This window comes from Grus americana, chromosome 21 (genome assembly GCF_028858705.1).
Source record: "Grus americana isolate bGruAme1 chromosome 21, bGruAme1.mat, whole genome shotgun sequence".
Taxonomy (NCBI): Eukaryota; Metazoa; Chordata; class Aves; order Gruiformes; family Gruidae; genus Grus; species Grus americana.
The window spans coordinates 748,595-766,353 of NC_072872.1; the positions used below are offsets into that span (position 1 = coordinate 748,595).

Consider the following 17,759-nt stretch of genomic DNA (forward strand, 5'->3'; position numbering starts at 1 on the left):
CTGCTTTTTCACAGCCACGGGGAAATTACCCCAAAAGCATCAAATGCGAGAGGAAAAAACCCTCCTCCCCTCTTCGAGATGTCCCCATCTCTCCCCGCACCTCCAGGGAGAAGCAAACCCCCCCGTGCCCTGATCCCACCGCACCCACCGAACCCATCCAGGGGGTCGTGGAGATCGCTGCTGGGGGGGGGGGGGGAGAAGTGCAGCGGGGCAGGGGGCGCCGGCAGAGCCCCCGGTGCCCTCCCCGCCGCCGTCCCGCCTCCGGGGGTGTCCCCGGCGGCGGGTCCCGCCCAGGTAGCGGCGGAGCCGGGGCGGCCCCCGGGGCTGCCCCCGCCCCCGGCCCGCCCCCGGCCCGCCGCTCCATCCCGGGATGGGCCGGCCGAGCTGACAGTCGGGCTCGGCGGCCGCCGCGGGCGCATTCACCGGGCAGCGCCCGCCGCCGCTCCTGCCCGGCGCCCACCTGCGGCGGCGGCTGCCCCGGGGGGCTGGGGGGGGCTGCCGCCGCCGGCTCGGCTCGCTCTTCCCCTGCCTGCCCTCCAGGATGAGCCCGGAGTATTTCCTGCGCTCCTTGCTGCTCATCATCCTCGCCACCTTCTCGGCCAACGCCAGCAACTGGCTGTGAGTAGCTGCGGGGCGAGGGGGGGGACACGCCGCCACTTGTTGCTGCCCCCCGGGGGCGGTGAGCAGGTGCCGCCGGGGTCGGGCGGCATCGGGGCACGACCCCCCGTAACGATGCTGCTCAGTCCCTGGCGCGGCATCGGCTCCCGACCCCATCGCGCTGGGTACCCGCTGTCCCCACTGACCCCCCGAACCGGTGGCAGCGGGGGTTGCAGCCTGCATCCCCGGGCAGGTGGGCTGCGGGGGATGCCGACTCTCCCCAGTTGCTCCGAGTCCGGTGTGTTACCGAGGCTGGCTGGACAGGGGCTGGTTGTCAAACCCCCGTCCCCTTTCTGTTCTTAAGTTATGAATCCAGACCACGGCGGGGAAGGACGGAGGTCGGGGCATCGGGTCAGAGCAGGGCCCGGGGCTGGCGACGTGCCGCGTGAGGGCCAGCGGTCCAGGGAAGGACTTGGCAGGGCTGGGGCAGCCAAGCGCGCCAGCCCCGGGGTTTATGTCAGGCAGGGCTGCCCACGCCTCAGACCCCCATTCCCGGTGGGAGAACGGGTAGCGGGGGGCTGTTGCACATTGCAAAGGAGCCCGGTGACATTGGGAACCCACTGAACAAACAGTGGAATAACGTGCAAGGTAAACAGGGGCGGAAATTGTTCTGGAAAATTCCTGTCTGTTTGCCAAGGCGGTGGGACTGCCTTCTAGGGAGACCCCCCCCCCCAGGGCAGAGGGATGGAGCACAACAGCACCTAACTTTGAATGAAGGCACCAGTTCCTCCTAATTAATCTTGTCTGGTGGGAGATGGCGCTTCCCCTGTTCCCAGCATCGCCGGCTGCAGTGAGCTAATTAGTTCCCGGTGCACGCACCCAGCAGACCCACTCTCAGGCTGGGAACGTGGGCCACCTCTATCTCACCTCCCCAGGCCTCCATCAGCAAGGGCAGGTACGCCACAGCTGGGCAGGGAGTCCCTGGGGCTGCTGGCATGAAAGATCCCGAGTGGTGTGTGCCTCTCCCGACACCTGCGCCCTGGTGTGCCTCTCCCGACACCCTCCCTGCGCGAGGAGTCCTTCTGCATCCGGATATGGCTCCCGTCTCTCCTGCCTTTAGATTTGGCTCGCTGGAGGCTGTGGGACATGGGCAGGTTTTGGAGGATGCTCCCTACGCCCGGGGAAAGCACCAGGTCAGCAGTGTTCTCCAAGTGCCCTGCCCGTGGGAAAAGGTGCTCACCCATCAGCAGCTGCCCGGGATGCGTTAGCACTTAGTCCTCCTCCCCTCCTCCTTTGCCAGATGGAGCAACTTGCACGCCACGCATCTCCGGCAGGTGGTGGGTGGATCATAGCAGCTATCAAGGTGGTCTTTTAAGCTGTCACGCTTCTGGTGAAGGTATATTTGGAACTGTGGGAGTGTTTTTCCTGCAGGGAGAATGTCCTGCTGAGGAAGCCCTGTGGGGTGATGGCAGGTCCCTGGAGAGGAGCAGCCTCAGCTGCCCCGGGATGGGCACGGGGAAATGCCTGGCAAAGGGGGATTTCATGAGCGAGGTCGACAAGCCACCTGGCATGGATGCGCAGAGATGGGACCCCCCCACACTGTCCCTGGTGCCACACGCAGCTGGGATCGTACTTGGGAAGCCGAGGCGGAGAGGTGCTCTGCCGCGATAGACGGGGAAGGCTGTGTGCAGCCGTCCGTGCTGGCGAAGAGAGGGGTGGGCGCGGGGGGCTCGGCCGCGGGAGAGCGGAGGGCTCATTCCTGCCAAGAGGGGAGGAAAAGCAGATACATTTCAGTGCGTTTGAAAGGAAGGGGGTCAACTTTTTTTGATGTTGCAAATGTATCGTGATAAAAGGATCCTCCCCCGCTCAGTGCTTTTTATTCTTTGCCTTTAGGATTAAGACAATTCCCATTGTTTATCTTCTCACATCAGAAACAAAGGCTGCCGGAGGCAATAAACAGAGTTAGAAGGATCCCAGGAGTTATCAGATATTCGAGGAATGAGTGTGCCTCGTACGTCTTCGCGAAGCCTCACGCGTGTGGGCTCCGGCATGCTCTGCTTTATCACAGCGCCGCCCGGGCGCTGCCAGCCCGTGCCCAGCACACTGGGGCTGAATCCGGCCTCGCTGGGCGCATATTTCTGCACATAGGTGTGTGCGCTGGGTGGCAGCGCGCGGTGAAGTTTGCTTTTCCAGAAACCTGCTGGATTAGTGATTAAGCTCAGTTGTGACTTTTTTTTCTCCCCCCCCCCCCCAAGCTTCTTTCGACCTGTCCAGACTTGCATTCCCCCGGCGCTTCGGAGAGACACTGCTTGCAACATTTGAGCTGAAGTTTTTCTGTAAGCCTGGCTTTGTGGGGAAAGGCTCATTTTGGCCATGGAAATGGTGTCCTCTGAGCCACCCCATCCCATAGGAAAGCGAGACAGTGTAGGTATTTCTGAGGGATTGCCCTGCTACAGTGACCACTGAGCTGGAAGGGACTTTGCCAAATCTTTTCATTAAACAGATCAAGCTACCTTCTCTCTGGTTAGGAAGCAAACCTCAGGTGTGTTTTCTCAGTGTCTGAGTTTTGCAGTTGCCGCTTGGCTTGCTGCCTATCCAGAAAACCTCTGTTCTCCAAATCTGAAGAGATGCTCTGTTCCCCTTTCTCGTGAAAGCCTCAGGCTCGCTCTTCCTCCTGCCTTTGGAGGCTCAGGGAGTTTTAAAGCTCTTCCTCCTGCCTCTTCGGGCGTAGGATTGTAAAATAAAATAAAATAAAGGGCTGTAGTTAGTGCCTTTTAGATCAAGCTGGTTGTGCGCAGGAAGGTCCCTCTGGCTTCTGCTTTATCTCTGGAGGAGCCCAGGGACATCCTTTATACAGGGGAAACAGCCAAGTTACTTTCCAAAGCAACTCACATTTCACAGCCTCGATTCAGCTCTTGAACCTGCACGTGCAGTAGTGCAGCTGAATTCGGAAGCATGTTCTCTCGGTGGTCCAAAACCATCCAAATGCTGGCGGTGGTTTTAGAGGGTTTCAGCCAAACGAGCACCTCTCTGAAGCCGGCATAGGAGCACCAGGCTCCAGTTTCAGTGGGAGGTAAAGAGCAAGCTGTCATTTAGTTATTCATTTATTTCTTTATTTTGGAGGGAGGGAAGTCCACCTGAAGAGGTGAACTAGAAAATCTGCAAAAAGTGGGGTGTGAAAGCAAGCCTCCACCAACTGCATGTGGCACTGGGGCTGCTGTGATCTGTTTGGGTGGTCTGAATGATGAGAGTCAATTCCCCTGCCTGGAAAGCATCGGATACAACAGGGCAGGAGTCCTTTATGGGTGAGACCCCTGGCTATCAACCTGTCTGGGAATCATTACAGCCTCTCTCCATTTTCTTGTAGCTAAAACTGGCTTTGGAGAAGGCTCTCCATATGTACGCTGGATAGTCTGAGATGCAGTTATGCCATTGCATAGCAGGGTGTGCCAGCAGCAGCTCCGTCTACCCCCTACCCCCTATTTACAGGGGTTTAAAACTTCCGTCTGGGCTTCAGACTTGGCTTAAAAGGCCAGGAGCACAGATGAGCTTTTCAACCCTTTAAAAAAATTTAATCTGAGCACTCTGGGAAAGCTTGAAGACCTTGCAAGTGTCCAGACAAGCCTGGCTAAGCAGCTGCTCTCTAACAGTAACCACTTTTGAGGGCTGGAGAGGGAGGGATAAAAGGAGTTTGGGTTTCTCTGGCCCCCTTTCATCTGAACATCACAAGGTGCTTTGCAAAGGCAGGGCCCGATTCTCTGTGTTCGTCTCTGCCAGCTTTGCAGTGGGGATGTTGCAAGAGCAGCCTGAACGCTCATTTTGTGCTGATTTGGGTTATTGTGCAACATAGAGGATTTGGGAAGAAGCGTGCCTGGGTCCTACACTTGCATCCCTCTGTTTTTAAACCAGACATTTTTTTTTTTTTTTTTAAGGTGGGTGTCCCTAGCTTTGCTAGTGAGGAGAGCTCACTTCACCTTGAGCCTGGCTTGCTTTAATTTTGTATGAGATTCTTTGCACTGTCGTTGTGACTCTCCCATTTTTCACCTGGCGAGGAACCGGTCCAGCATTTTCCCAGAGGATGCTGTGCCACATGGCACGGATCCAGCAGGTGCAGCTAGCTCCAGGGCAGAGCTGCTCCTGCTGAGCCCTGCTCCCCTCCCTGCACTCTCGCTTTTTGGTGCAAGGACAGCGTCAAGAAGGTTCCCTGGTTACATCTGCTCTGGCAGACAGGATGGCAGATTGCACCAATTGGGTTTGATGGAGAATTTCCTTGCTTTGAGGGCCACTGTGGGGGTGGATGAGTTCCTCTCCACGTTTGGGGTGCCCAGAGCATCTTTGCATTGCTCTGGGGATCCTGCCGGGTCCGTGAGGTTGGTGCATGCAACCCGTGTCACCCACTCCCTGAGGGTGTGGGGAGGGAGAGCTAAACCAGCAGCCTCCATTGGAAATATTTTTTTTATTTATTCATTTATTTATAAATCTTGCCACTTTTGACAAAATCAGCTAATTTTAGCTAAGCAATGAAAATAGACTGGCTTTAAGGGGTGCATCCTGCAGAGGCAAGAGACCTCTGCCAATCTGGGTGCTGGACTTCCATCTAGCTTGGCTTCTCTCTGAGCTCTGGCCCTGTCTGGCAGGAAGACTTCAGGGCTGCATTTGCCAGGGTGCAGGAGTGATCCATGCTCACTGGCTCCTCAGCGGTGATGGGCATTTTTGTCTTTTCTGAAGGAAACTGCAAATAAAACTATTGCCCAATCCGTAGTAGCAGAGCCTTATTCTAGGGAAGATGGACATGAGGGAGATAAAACCACCCTGCACCCCAGGTTGTGTGGAACTGGATCAGCTCCAAGTATACAAGCTACAGCAAGAAGCAGATTTCTTCTTTGCAATGGTTTGCTACAACTCCATGAGTCAGAACTGGACTTTTGCATTGAAGCAAAAAAATTGTTTATGTTGCTATGCTGAGAGCTACTGTCCTCTCAATTAATTCATCCTTGCAGATGGAGAGAAATGCATTACAGCCATTTATCTGGGATTTCTTAAAATGATGAAATTGCTGAGCAATCCTGGAGGTTAAGAGTTTCCAGGAGGTTCTTCCATATTTCCTTACAAGTGCAACAACGCTGGCTCTTACAATACTTGATTTTTTTTTTTCTTAAAGCTTGAAAGCCTTGTGAATCCACAAAAATCTCAGTCATCCAAGGCTGCTCGAATGACAGACTCTGCTCCGGATACAAAGTGCAGGTAACCTTTGTTTGGCTCCAGCCCCAGGGCGTATGCCCCCCATGCCTGTGGGTGACCCCCGGCTGCATCCTCCAGGCTCTCCAGGAGCTGCTGCCATGCAGCTGGGAAGGTGATGTGCATGATCTGGCTGGCTCAGCAGAACTGGAGCCAGTATTGTGCTTTCATGAAATTACTTGGGGAAAAAATTAATTGAGTATCTTGGCCGATGGAGAGCAGCCTTGGGTCTGTTGCAAGTTGGGCGAGATCAAACTAATCCTGCAGAAGGCTTCTCTCGCCATGTATTTGCAAATTCTGATCAAAACTAAAAACTCATCAGATTTGCCTCAACCAGGTCTAGCCTGAAGCGCTGCATGAGGGGAATTCCCACAGAGCTCAGCCCGGTGGCCTGCGCTTGCCTCCTCTTGCAACAAGGTATTGCTGTTGTACTCAAGCCCAGGAGTAGCTTCTGTTGACTTATAAAGGAAGATGCAGTAAAGGATGTTTCCTACACATCCAAAGCAGATTTCCAAAGTGGATGCTGTTCTCAGGGTCTTCCCAGCCTCCATCCTGGCCGTCCCCATCACAAAGTGGAGATGTTGCCCCTGGATGCTCAGAAAGCCAAGAAGCATCACTGGCTTGGGACCAACAGCAGGGCCATCTCGCTGTCCCCAAAGACTTGTATTGAGGGAGGCAGTCCACCACTAATGACTGGCGCATGGATAGATGGGTGTTTGCTAGGTGCACATGGTGTTAGGTGCAGGGTCCAAGGTGTGGGGGGGACAGGATTGGAGCTGTATGTTCACCTTTCAGCTCAGACGGTGGAGCTGCACACTCAGGTCTGTAGGCAGGTAATGGTAAGCATGGCAATGCCTCCTCCTCCTGGGAGGCTGTTTTGGCAGCTGTTAATTGGGTGTGAAAAGCACGGTTTCAGCCAAGAGATGAAATGTGCAGTAACTGTGGCAGGAAGGACTGAGCCAGGGAGCTGCTTTTCTTCCAGGGAAGAAACCAGACAGGCTCTCAGATGATGACTTTGTAAATCATGGTTTACACTTAGAGGGGCTGGTCTGGGAGGGACGTGTCCCGCTGCAGAGCCATCAGTGGGATAAGGGCAACCTTGCAGGTCTCCAGCAGATCCTGCCGGGACCGTGCCCAAGTGGCTAGACCTGCCGAGCCATGCCAAGGATGCGTGCGGTGCCTACGCGCTTGGCCATGTTGGCACAGGGGAAGTGGCACTATGCCCCGTGCAGGACACCATGAGAAAGCACGTGGGCTCTCTGGCCCACCTAGAGCATCCTTTGACCTGCTGATCCTGGGATGTCTTCCCATGCCTTCTCTCTGCTCAGAAGGGGAAAGCAACATGGAAAAGATGATCCTCTTCTCCATAGCCACAGGATGGCTCCTTGCGGTGCCTAGTCCATACCTCTCCCTGCATGCCATCTATGTCTATCTTCATATACTTCTTGGTTTTTTCATCCTCAACATGTCTTTTCTTCTTCCTCAGAGGAAACCTCTCTGCACAAGGCAGTCTTGATCCTAAGTACAACCCCAAGCCACTGACTGACCATAGGTCCAGCCACAGGAGGCACAGAGATGCGCTGCTGATCCAGGCTGACTTTGTGACTCTGTGAGCCGGGAGGATGTTTGCTTGAAGCCTCTCTGCAATTCAAGGCTTGAACAAGCCTTTTGTGGCCTCGGCCAGGCGGGTATCTCAGGCAGGTTGGGTGTTTGCTGAACAGGGTGAAGCTTCTGAGCTCACCTGACTTATCAGCATCTCCGAGTGATATATCGGTGATACCACTGGGCTGTGTCTGACTGTTACCATCTTCAGGAAAATATTCCCAAAATGAGACAATACGAAGGGCTCTCACACTTGAATCTCATTTCTTTAAATAAAAGAAACACCAGAGATTTCTGCTTTCTTCAAGATATCTGCTACATCTTCCCTATTCCTCAAATTCTCTGTTGAGAATTTGTCAATGACTCAAAATTCCACACCTTCCCACGGCAGGGAATCCCCTCCCCTCTCCTTCTGGCTCAATCTGACAACCGCCATGGCTCTTCCAATGTCTTCTTGTCATTCTACCAATTATTCTTCCTCCTGAAATAATTATTATTGTCATTTTTATTTAAGTAGGGGCTATCCCCCTTGGCCTTTCCAAAGCTCCCTGGGTTTGAGGTTTCCTTATTTATCATCGTGCAGGGTGGATCAACTGCAGCTGTTTAAATTATGGAGCTTCAATCTTGATGTATATACTGTGGGTGAAAAAAAAAAAAGGAAGGGCTTTCCATCAGTTCTGTGTTAAAACAGTGACTTCTGTTAAAAGGGAGCTTGTTTTGTGAGTGACTCATCTGGATTTAAAGGCGGGGAAATTAAACCTAAATGCCACAATGAAGCAAGAAGACAAAACTTGAACAAATGGCCTGGGCAGCAGCTCACCCTTTGAAACACTCTTTGCCCAATATTGGAAAAGGAATAAAATATGCGATTATTTGGGGGGTTTTCCACAAGCAGGGCTCTTTTGAGGCTCCATGTGGGATTTAAGTCATAACCTAGAGCTCTGCGCAGCAACTGGGATGTGATATCAGGATGGAGATGCACACCAGGACCTTGCAGAATGCAGGGACTGTTGGGTTTCCCCATTGTGCCTGTCTTGCTGTGTGTGTGGGTCTGTGGTTTCTACCACCTCAGTCCAGGGAAACGAAGTTTGGATCAAAGTCCTCATTAAGAACAAGGTGCAGTGCTAGAGCCAGGTTTCCATGGTGACCGTGGGATGCTGCGGATGGGTTTGGTGCCTTGCTTGGGCTCCCCAGCCCTGAGAAATGCTCTGTGGGTTGCGGGGTGGAAGCATCTTTGAGGGCAGAGCACATTTCCCAGCTCTTATCTCGCCTTTCAGCTGCCCCAGAGAGAGGAAAAGGGGTGAGATGTTCCTGCCCAGTGCCCATGAATGTGGTGTGGAGAGATGCCATGTGAAAGCCTCAAAGCTGAGGTCCTTCAACAAAGATCCTTCCTTACATCCTTGACTCAACCTCTGGATCCCTTCTGGACCAGGATGGGAGTCTCCCCTCCCCCCCCCCCCCCCCCAAAAAAATGCTTTTTTGGAAAGCAGTGATGGTACTCATGGCATGTACCTGGAGACTTGTCGGTACCAAGCTGGGAGTCTGATGGGGCCATGGCATTTTAGGCACAGTTGCCTCCATCCCCAAGGAGAAGCAGACACGCATGGGCTGAGAAGGGATGATGGCATACAGAGGACCTGTCATGGGGGAGAGAGGCCAGAGCACCGTTCTGGATAGCTTCATCTTACTTGCCTGCCTTGCAAAACAAATGACCAGACCTGTTCTTGGAGAGCTGTACCTATCTTTGAAACATCCTTGGCCTTCATTTTATCATCCCAAACAGTATTAAATGCTTGTTGGGGAGGCATCTTATCAGGCGCATCTACTTGGAAAGGCTTGAAAGGCTCTTGTCATGCTTTTCTTCATGTGTGCTTTGAATTTATAGCTCCCCATTGCCTGGAGAAACCCACCAAGCTGGGAAATGTATTAGAAAAGGAGATGATGCCCCCATCCTGAGCAGAGCCGATGTTAACGTGGCTGTTACACCTGCGGCACAGCTTTCTCCTGCCAAGGTGTCTGCAGTCGGACCGGGCACTGACTCATTGGCAGGACTGGCTGTGCTGCTTTGCAGGAGCTGGTTCCCTGGTATGATAAATGCTGCTTAAGTTGCAGGAGTGGGGAAAAGCCAAATCAACACAAAGGGTTAGTACTGGAGGCAGAATCTGGTTTTCTTGGCTTCCAGGCTCAAAGCTGATCAACCGACCCACAGTGTCTTGGGATGAATCTTGCTGCTTCACTGTGTGTCAGCTTCTCCACGCTCAAACTGAAATGATGCCTGGACCTGGGAGGGGACAGGGCTGTCTCAGTCACAATAGGTTTGCTCAGCATCAAACATCGCCAAAGCTCCTGAGCTTCATCTTGGGTCAGCCGAGTGCAGTGAGATGAGGGAGCAGCAACTGTTGCACCCCATGTCCAGGACTACAGCATAGGGACCAGGACACTCATTGCATGGTGCAGGGGCCAGCAGAAAGGTGACAGCCCTGGCTTTGGCCACGGTGGGGTTTCCAAGCCAGCCATGTGCGTCAGGGATGCACGGCCAGTCTGCAAACAGGGCTGTGCCCTTGGAGGAACAGAAAGCCTTTGGGCAAAGATGCTTAGCTGGTATAAAGGCTAGAAAAGAGCTTGGCTCTGAAACCACGGCAGCCTGCCACTTCCCGCTGTCCGAGAGGCATTGCATCAAGTGATCTCCACGCACAAGGAAAGCTGAATGCTTTTTGACAGCTAGCCATGCAGACTCCCCATGGACACTGCAAGCCAAGCCGGCTTTCTCACCATCTCCCACGGCCCCCCCAGTTGTAAGCGCGAAACCAAGCTGGTGAATAATTCTGCTGATGCACAGAAGAGAAAATCCTGTTCTCTCCTCCTGGGGCAGACTGGCAGGTCTAATGGGAGGAAGAGGCTGTGACAACTTGATTTTGTGGCTGAAGTCAGCAGATCTGGCTCCCGGGACACATGGGAACAGGCAGGGAGCAGGAGCCACTTTTGCACAGTCACTTCTCGGAGGCGAGCAGGGCTTCAAAGGAAAAATCCTTAGCAGGATGTCGCAACTTGGGAGGAGGAGGAAAAAAAACAAGCAAACAAAAAAACCCACAAGCTCTGTAGGGCTGGGAAATGCAGCGTCAAGGAATGAGGTTTCCAAAAAGCCTTCACTCAGTACTCACATCTCTTGGTGCAGACGAGGTAGCAACGTGAGCTGACACTGGCGATTCCCGAGGACATTAAAGCTCAGCGTGGTCAGCGGGAGTTTCGCCTGCTCAATGCAGGGGATCCCCCTGCTCCGCGGCAGGACGGGGGGGGCTCCACCAGCGGCAGTGTCACTTATAGTGGCCAGCAGCCACGGGAAGGAGGGAGTCTCAGCTGGGCGCAGACAGAGGACCTGGGATTATCCAACAGCCTGACTGAGCTGTGCGGGTCTATCTCAAAACCTCTCTGGGATCCAGAGGCTGGGGCAGGAGGATGGACCTGGGAAATGGGCGAGCAGGCACACGTGTGGGTTGCAGTGGGCTGGGTTACTGGGATGCACAGGATGGACCATCGTACTCACGTGCTCAGTGGGGAGATGCCAAGAGCTTGCAGGGTGCTTGCCCCAAAAGGGGCAGCTCCCTTTTCCCCTAATGCCAACACTCAAGAGCAGCTCTGTGACTCCTTCTGCTGAGGATGGGGCGACACAAAGCAGAGCACGTGGTCACCTCCACACAGGGCCAGTCTTTTCCAGGTCAGCAAAGACCTCACGGCCATGTTCGCGAGCCAGGCTGCTGGAGGAGGTGCCCAGTCTGTGCGGTTTTGCCCACGACAGGCTCCTGACTCTGTCCTCCCCACTTCAAGCCCTGTTTGAATCCCAAGTGACAGGAAACCTGGCAGCTCCCAGAGGCCATCCTTGCCTGCTGGGGGCCGGGGCAGCTAAAAGCAGGCTCCAGGAGGGAAGTGGTTTGGAGGGTGATGTTTGTCGGTGACAAGCACACAGCCACGCTGTGGGAGCCGTGTGGCAGCTGGAGCTGGCAGCCGAGCGCCTGTCCTGCTTGTTTTGGCTGACTTCAGAGACCTCTGGCTTTTCCTAGTAGCACTTGGATGTGCTGGTACTCAGGAGACCTGACCGGGCACATTCAGACAACGCCGAAAATATCTTCCTTGCAGGCAATAGAGGCAAAGGGGAGCCAGCAGCTGGGCTCCCCAAGAGACAGGGCACTGAGCTGCAGAGGGATGGTTGTTTTGCTTGGGCTTGCTCTCTGCCAGCCAAAAGCGCATCCTGTGGAGCCACCGCGGTGGCACATTTAAGGTGACCTCAGATGGGCACCAGGTCTCAGCTATGGAGGGGATGAGAGGCAAGGTCTCCTCGCTTTCTGCGGTGCAGGGTGTCCCAGCTGAACATGGGTTCATGCTCCCCCAACCCTTTCCTCCTAACCAGTTGTGTTGGCTGTCGTGGCAGGTACCTGGCGAAGCTGTCTTCAGTGGGGAGCATCTCCGAGGAGGAGACCTGCGAGAAGCTGAAGGGCTTGATCCAGCGCCAGGTGCAGATGTGCAAGAGGAACCTGGAGGTGATGGACTCGGTGCGGCGTGGAGCCCAGCTGGCCATCGAGGAGTGCCAGTACCAGTTCCGCAACCGCCGCTGGAACTGCTCCACGCTGGACACCCTGCCCGTCTTCGGCAAAGTGGTAACACAAGGTGAGCTGGGAGGACGCGTGCCTGGGGTGCTGCTGCATGGGGGAATGGCCACAGCACCAGTCCGGTGGGCTGCAGGCGGGTTTTTTCTTGCTTGCCCCTGAGCCAGCAGCTGGGGAGAGTAGGGGACAGCCCAGTGCTGGATCTTGGGCCTGATGGATCTTCCGTGGGCATTTCAGCAGGACTTTTCTGACTGTGGCGGGGCAGCATATCCAGACCCCTGCAGTTTCTCAGCTGCTGGGTGCTTCCTCTCCCGAACCTTTTTCACACCCAGTGGGTGCCCATCTCATGGAGGCACCAGCCCAGGGCATGTGGAGATCCTGGACCTTTTACAAGGATATACTAAATTCGAGCAGGGCCCTAAAGTCACCCTGTGGTCTAATGTGTGCCCCACCAAGCCCAGGGGCTTTGCTCCGCAAAGCCGCAGCTGCAGCGGGATGCTGAATTTATTCGGTCTCCTCGAGCAGCACCGAAGCGGTGACTGCTGCCAGACTGGCGCGCCACTCTCGAGCGGAGCCGTCTGCGGGCAAGACCTTGGGAGGACAGCCCTCTGCCGCCTGATGTGAGTAAAACACACGGCGGCTGGACCCTCTGAGGACACCATCATCATCATCCACCACCACCCAGCTGCCAGTCTTCAGAGAGGATTTATGGCCAGGACAGCCCCCAGCCCCTCCGATCCCAGCTGCATGCAGGTGTCCTGGAGGCACAGGGCTGTGATCAAACCAAGCAAGGACCCAGAGCGTCGGGGTGAGGAGACAGAGGGGAAAGCCCCTCTGCAACCCCTGGGGACCACTGAAGCAGCCCTTGCCTCCTCTCGGGTGCCACTGCCATCTCTTATGCACCATCTCGCTTCCCGTCCCAGGACCCATAGATCAAAGCCTCCCCCCCCAACTCCTTGTTCGATTCCTCTCCCTCAACACAGGGGTGAAGATCTCTTCTTGTGAAGGTTCAGGGACTGGAAATACCAGAAATACCAGAAACTAAAAGTCTTCTCTTTTTAGGCAGCCACAGCACAAACCGACCAACACGATCCTACTATTAACCTCGATTAACTTGGAGGCGGTTCAGTCCCCGCGCTGGCTGGGTCCTCCCCAGCCACTGCCGCCCCGGGCCAGATTACAGCTGGGCCACCAAAGTCTGGGCTGCGACCACCAAAGTAGCTGCCCTCTGTCTGACCGGCGAGCTGGGGTGATGTCTGCTCGCAAGCCATCACCCCTCTACCCCTAGCATGGGACTACACCAAATGCCAGCCCTCCTTGCTCGGAGACGGAGGGGCTGTGTCCTCAACCAGCCTCGGAGGATGGTGGGGATTTTTTTGGGTGTTGCAAGAGCTGATCCCTGGCCACGCCACGCTGTGTGTTTATGCCTAGGGATGTTCCCTGACTTCCCAAACGAGCTCTTCCTAACCATGTTGCACCGCACACGTATATGCAAGAGCTGGGAAGGGGCTGCACCCTGGGGGACCAGTGTGGTTTTGCAAGGCACTTTGGGAGTGGAGTGGGGGTTTTGCAGGGTAGTTTGGGAGGTGCTGGGAGCTACAGGACCCTGCGTGAGCAGATGGCAAGGATCTGCAGCTGCAGGGGATGTTCCTGGATGTGGAAAGCAGCCAACCATTTTGGCTGCAGGAGGGATTTCATGGCAGAGGTGCCCTGCAAGCACCAGGCAAGACAGTCTCTCTCTGTAAGTTCTGGAGAGCTTTCCCCACATTGGCAATACAGCCTTTGCATCTCCCTCATTGCCAGGTTATAATTTGCCCATCCCATTCACGTTTTTAACCTTGTGGGGCAGTTCCCAGCTCCTCCACTATTGCGAGGCAGAGCTCTCGTTGCTGCAAATGATCTCCCAGCACTGAGGTGTCTCTGCTGAGACTGGTCCGGGCTTGGCACTAAGCAAATGGGAGGGGGAAGAATGAGTGTCCTGCATGGGGTTCCCCATCTTGGGAGGAAGAGACGGAGCAAAGGGCTTGACTTGATAGCTCTGCATAGCATGTTTTGCCAAGAGCCAGTTTTCAGACCAGCTTTTTAATGGGGGTTTATGTGCAACACCAGCTTTGGGAGGGAAGAGGAGCAGAGACACACACAACAGCCCACCAAGGGCCTTTGGCCACCTGGCCACACACCCTCCAGAAAGCCCTCTCTACATGCCTCAGACTTGCTGCCATATTTCCCACCATTGTTTGTGCTGTTGCAGGGACGCGAGAGGCAGCATTCGTCTATGCCATCTCTTCGGCAGGGGTGGCCTTCGCAGTGACCCGAGCCTGCAGCAGCGGCGAGCTGGACAAGTGTGGATGTGACCGCACGGTGCAGGGGGGCAGCCCACAGGGTGAGCATGCAAAGGGGCGGGGGGCAGCCAAGGGGGGGGGTGCAAAACGGCTGGGAGCATCGCACCCATGGGGCAGAGAAAACATCTTGTGCATGTCCCTCCCAGGGCCACACTCCCCAGCTTCCCCAGTCACAGAATCCCAGACCGGTGGGGGTTGGAAGGGACCTCTGGAGATCATCTAGTCCAACCCCCCTGCTAGAGCAGGATCACCTAGAGCAGGTTGCACAGGATTGCATCCAGGCAGGTTCTGAATCTCTCCAGAGAAGGAGACTCCACAACCTCTCTGCGCAGCCTGTCCCAGTCCTCAGTCACCCTCAGAGGGAAGAAGTTTCTCCTCATATTCAAATGGAACTTTCTGTGTTCCAGTTTGTGTCCATTGCCCCTTGTCCTGTCACTGGGCACCACTGAAAAGAGTCTGGCCTCTTCCTCTAGACACCCACCCTTTAGATATTGATAAGTGTTGATCAGATCCCCTCTCAGTCTTCTCTTCTCCAGGCTAACCAGCCCCAGCTCTCTCAGCCTTTCCTCATACCAGAGATGCTCCAGGCCCCTCATCATCCTTGCAGTCCTCCACTGGACTCTCCCCAGTAGTTCCCTGTCTGTCTTGAACTGGGGAGCCCAGCACTGGACACAGAACTCCAGATGTGGCCTCACCAGGGCAGAGTAGAGGGGGAGGAGAACCTCCCTCGACCTGCTGGCCACGCTCTTCTCAGTGCACCCCAGGACACCATTGGTCTTGGACACGAGGGCACACTGCTGGCTCATGCAGGCCAGCCTAGTGGGTAGCAAGACAGAAGGGGTGGCAGGTCAGCTGTATTTTAGGAAGAGGAAGGCTAGAGAGGACGAGCAAGGTAGGCTGGCTGTAATCTGTCTCATCCGTGCTCTCTGCCGTAGGCTTCCAGTGGTCAGGCTGCTCTGATAACATCGCCTACGGCGTCGCCTTCTCACAGTCCTTCGTCGACGTCCGCGAAAGGAGCAAAGGGGCTTCTTCCAACAGAGCGTTAATGAACCTCCACAACAACGAGGCAGGGAGGAAGGTAATAGTGAGGGGGAAACCAAGGCAGCCGGTTCAGCTCTGCAGCATCCCAGCTGGGCTCTGCAGGAATTGCTTGAGCCTTTTTGGCTTCATTTAATCCCATCAGCTGATGTGTATCAGCATTGCTTTCTGCACAACCCTACGTTGCACCCTTCTTGCTGTGTCCATCCCGAGCTGATGGTGCTGTCTTGTTTCTTGTGTCTGTTCCTCCAGGCGATCCTGAACAACATGCGAGTGGAGTGCAAGTGTCACGGCGTGTCAGGCTCGTGTGAGTTCAAGACGTGCTGGAAAGCCATGCCCCCCTTCCGCAAAGTGGGCAATGTCCTGAAGGAAAAATTCGACGGTGCCACAGAGGTCGAGCAGAGCGAGATCGGATCCACCAAAGTGCTGGTGCCCAAAAACTCCCAGTTCAAGCCACACACAGACGAGGACCTCGTCTACCTGGACTCCAGTCCCGACTTCTGTGACCACGACCTCAAGAACGGGGTGCTGGGCACCAGTGGCCGGCAGTGCAACAAGACCTCCAAGGCCATTGATGGCTGCGAGCTGATGTGTTGCGGCCGGGGCTTTCATACGGACGAAGTGGAGGTTGTGGAAAGGTGCAGTTGCAAATTCCACTGGTGCTGCTCCGTCAAGTGCAAACCCTGCCATCGGGTGGTGGAAATCCATACGTGCCGGTGATGCACAGAGAGGAGCGCCCATCCATCCCCCTCTCTAACTGACCCTGCTTCTCCCTTGCCCCACGGCCAGGACTGAGGAAGTAACCCAGACGCTGCAGGGAGAGCGCAGCTCTTTACAGAGACAGAGCCCCAGAAGAAAACAGATTTTAAAGAAAAAAAAATATTTAAAGTTTCAAAAAACTGATCATTGTTGGCTTTTTTGTTTTGTTTTGTTTGCTTGCTTTATTTATTGCTGAAACCAGAGCCCCTCAGTGTCCTGCGCCAGCAGGCCCGTGTCTGCTCTCGGTGGCTGGCTGGGGACCTGCGTGATGCCTGCTCTCATCGGATGAGTTCCTGCTGACTCCAGAGCATTGCAAACGGGAGGTGTGTAAGCCGAGGCTAGTGTTAGGTGCTCGGTATCTTCTATCGCAGTTATTTTTATTTGTTTAAGGCATGCGCTGAGCATCCCAGAGCACTGCTTGCCTTGGCTGAGCCTCAGGAGGGGATGGAGCGCAGCCAGCATCTGCAGCCAGGTGCATTGCAGAGGATGGGCAGATGGTGACAGGGTGGCAATGTCCCCAGGAGTTAAGCTCAATGCAAGGAGAGCCCCGCCAGGGTGATCAGTATATGAGGGGGACGTGGGACACTCTTGCATCCCACCGTTGTGGGATGCTCGATGGCCTCCTGGGCACTGGATGGATTTTGGAGCAGCTTCAGTGGCCACTCTGATTTACAGAAGCTCCTCAGCAGCTGCCCAGGGCTGTCAGAGGATGCAGTGTTCCCACCATACTCCCCTTCCCCTTGCAAGCCCCCTCCCTCCCTCACCTCTCCAGCATCTTGTTCAGCTGGAGACTGTGAAGAGGGTCCAGGGAGGCCATGGTACCTGCAGTCCAGTGACCCTTAATGGAGCTGGGAGCTGATGGGAGGAAATCCCAGGGGATTTTTTCCTCTGTCCCATAATTGCCCCCACCTTGCTCACCAGCATCCCACAATCAAGTCTCTTCTTCCTTCACATGCCTGTTCTCCACACCCAGTGTGGGCTCTGGGGACAGTCCCCATCCCATTGGCTGCTGAGAAAAGCAAAATTATAAAGTGCAGCAATTGCTGTGGGGTGGGGGAAAGATGCTGCTGGGGGGAAAGGCAATGCTCGTGCTCTGCCACTACCCTCAGGCAGCAGGAGAGGAGGGCTGAGGCCAAGGGACGCTGCCATGACAAGGGACGACCACCGGGATTTAGTGCAGCAGGGCCCCAGCTGCCCCGTCTCACTCCCTGCAGGCTGGCCTGGAGCGATGCCATGAGGATAACACACTGTCCTACCCGCTACAGCTTCCCCTCTGCCTGGGATCGGGTTAGTGCAGAGTCCTTGCTGCCGGGCTGCACGACGAAATATTTGGAGAACTAATAAGCAGAGGGGCACTGTGAGGGGAGGTGGAAAGAGAACCAGTTCCTCTCTCCCTCACCCACTTGTCTGCGAGTCGAGAGGCAATAGGTGAGTGGAGAAAAACCTCAAAATGGCACCTCGAGCCAACAGGAACATCTGCCCACGGCATGGCGAGGTGTCGGTGTGGGGTGGCATTGCTGAGCTCTCCTGTACAAGCTGGGAGCTCCCTGCGTGGTAAAGAAAAGCCCAGAGCTGAGACCAT

At 55.2% G+C, this 17,759-nt stretch overlaps 1 protein-coding gene across 1 annotated transcript; it reads left to right on the forward strand.

Annotated features, from left to right (window-relative positions):
* The first annotated feature begins 382 nt into the window (after positions 1-382).
* Positions 383-16,891, forward strand: WNT4 (Wnt family member 4). Its single transcript, XM_054849926.1, has 5 exons — positions 383-618; positions 11,864-12,099; positions 14,290-14,421; positions 15,316-15,458; positions 15,671-16,891. Exons 1-5 carry the CDS (start codon positions 542-544, stop codon positions 16,136-16,138), a joined length of 1,056 nt encoding a protein of 351 aa, XP_054705901.1. The 5' UTR covers positions 383-541; the 3' UTR covers positions 16,139-16,891.
* Positions 16,892-17,759: the final 868 nt, after the last annotated feature.

Excerpts from the sequence above, each read along its gene's own strand:
- WNT4 (XM_054849926.1), top strand. The coding sequence starts at position 542 with ATGAGCCCGGAGTATTTCCTGCGCTCCTTGCTGCTCATCATCCTCGCC. Across the intron at positions 14,422-15,315 it reads GCAGGGGGGCAGCCCACAGG|GCTTCCAGTGGTCAGGCTGC; the intron begins GTGAGCATGCAA and ends TCTCTGCCGTAG. Across the intron at positions 15,459-15,670 it reads ACAACGAGGCAGGGAGGAAG|GCGATCCTGAACAACATGCG; the intron begins GTAATAGTGAGG and ends CTGTTCCTCCAG.